This window comes from Penaeus monodon, chromosome 24 (genome assembly GCF_015228065.2).
Source record: "Penaeus monodon isolate SGIC_2016 chromosome 24, NSTDA_Pmon_1, whole genome shotgun sequence".
Classification (NCBI taxonomy): Eukaryota; Metazoa; Arthropoda; class Malacostraca; order Decapoda; family Penaeidae; genus Penaeus; species Penaeus monodon.
Window position 1 is genome coordinate 9,805,687 of NC_051409.1, and position 1,072 is coordinate 9,806,758.

Sequence of the window (1,072 nt, forward strand, 5' to 3'; positions counted from 1 at the left end):
TTGGAAAAAAACATAGATCTTGCAAAGTCTATATGAGCAATAGTTATAGCCTCTGTCCCTGGCCCGGCCATTTTCCAGCAACTATACCACTAGCTGCCGCAGCCCTCCAAATGGCTCGCATCCCTGCCGTGTACATCACTGATTATGACCAAGATCCCCTTCAGGTGGAGCCTTATTGGGAACCCTATTATACGCTGACGGTATGAACGTCTGTCTCCGGACACTTTGTTACACTCAGCTTTCTGCTGCTGGTTATACCGTGTCCTGAGCAAGAGCTCGTTAACAGACTAATATTGCTAACCATCATGCACTGATGCTTTCGGTTCACTAACCAATGGACTGTTTTGCTTTTGTATGATTTATAGTCATGGGTAATAGAGGTTTTTACTCATTCATATGTAATGATAGTTTACTGAGAGCCTGATGGTACTTTTTTTTAAGGTCCTTCACTTCTGTTTGGGTAGGACTGATCTATACAGTATTGCTAGAACAATAACCAGAAGATATAAAGCAGAGATTCTGTATTTTTAAAAGATATAGATTAAAAAACAAGCTATTTCTTGATTTGGCCAATCTTTGTACTTTACTGAAATGGAGGACTATGAAATATACTAGACATTTTGTTTGCCACTGTCATTTCTTTTGGCAGAGATATGGCTGAGAAGACTAACACATGCTTTGACTAACATCTTTTACACTTTTGAAAGGAAGCATGCTATTTTTCTATTGGGTAGAAGGGACTTCTTTAATTTTTGGAATGTTTTACACATAATTATTTAATTTTGGATGATTTGATTATGATATATATTTTTTGTGATGTATTTCTCATAATGTGTTACTTGTATATCATCACGAAAAAGGTGTTTCCTCAGATATCAAGAAAAGATTGAATGCATAAGTAGTGTGTAACCTCATGTGTTTGTGTCTTTTGTAAGGGTACCTGTTTGTCGTTCTGTTAAATATTTAGTATATTATTTAACAGTCTGTATCTTTATTACTGACTTTACTTATAGAAAACCTGTATGTTTGTTTATATTGTATTGAACAAAATAGTTTGATTTTCGATGTACTA

The 1,072-nt window shown here is 35.4% G+C and overlaps 1 protein-coding gene across 1 annotated transcript in view; it reads left to right on the top strand.

The window, feature by feature from the left end:
• LOC119588845 (inositol hexakisphosphate and diphosphoinositol-pentakisphosphate kinase 2-like) overlaps positions 1–1,072 on the top strand; it is a gene marked incomplete at its 3' end in the record, with an annotated part of 41,624 nt that overhangs the window by 6,511 nt on the left and 34,041 nt on the right. Inside the window, 1 exon segment of the mRNA XM_037937485.1 lies at positions 79–200. Coding sequence (XP_037793413.1) covers positions 79–200 — 122 coding nt within the window.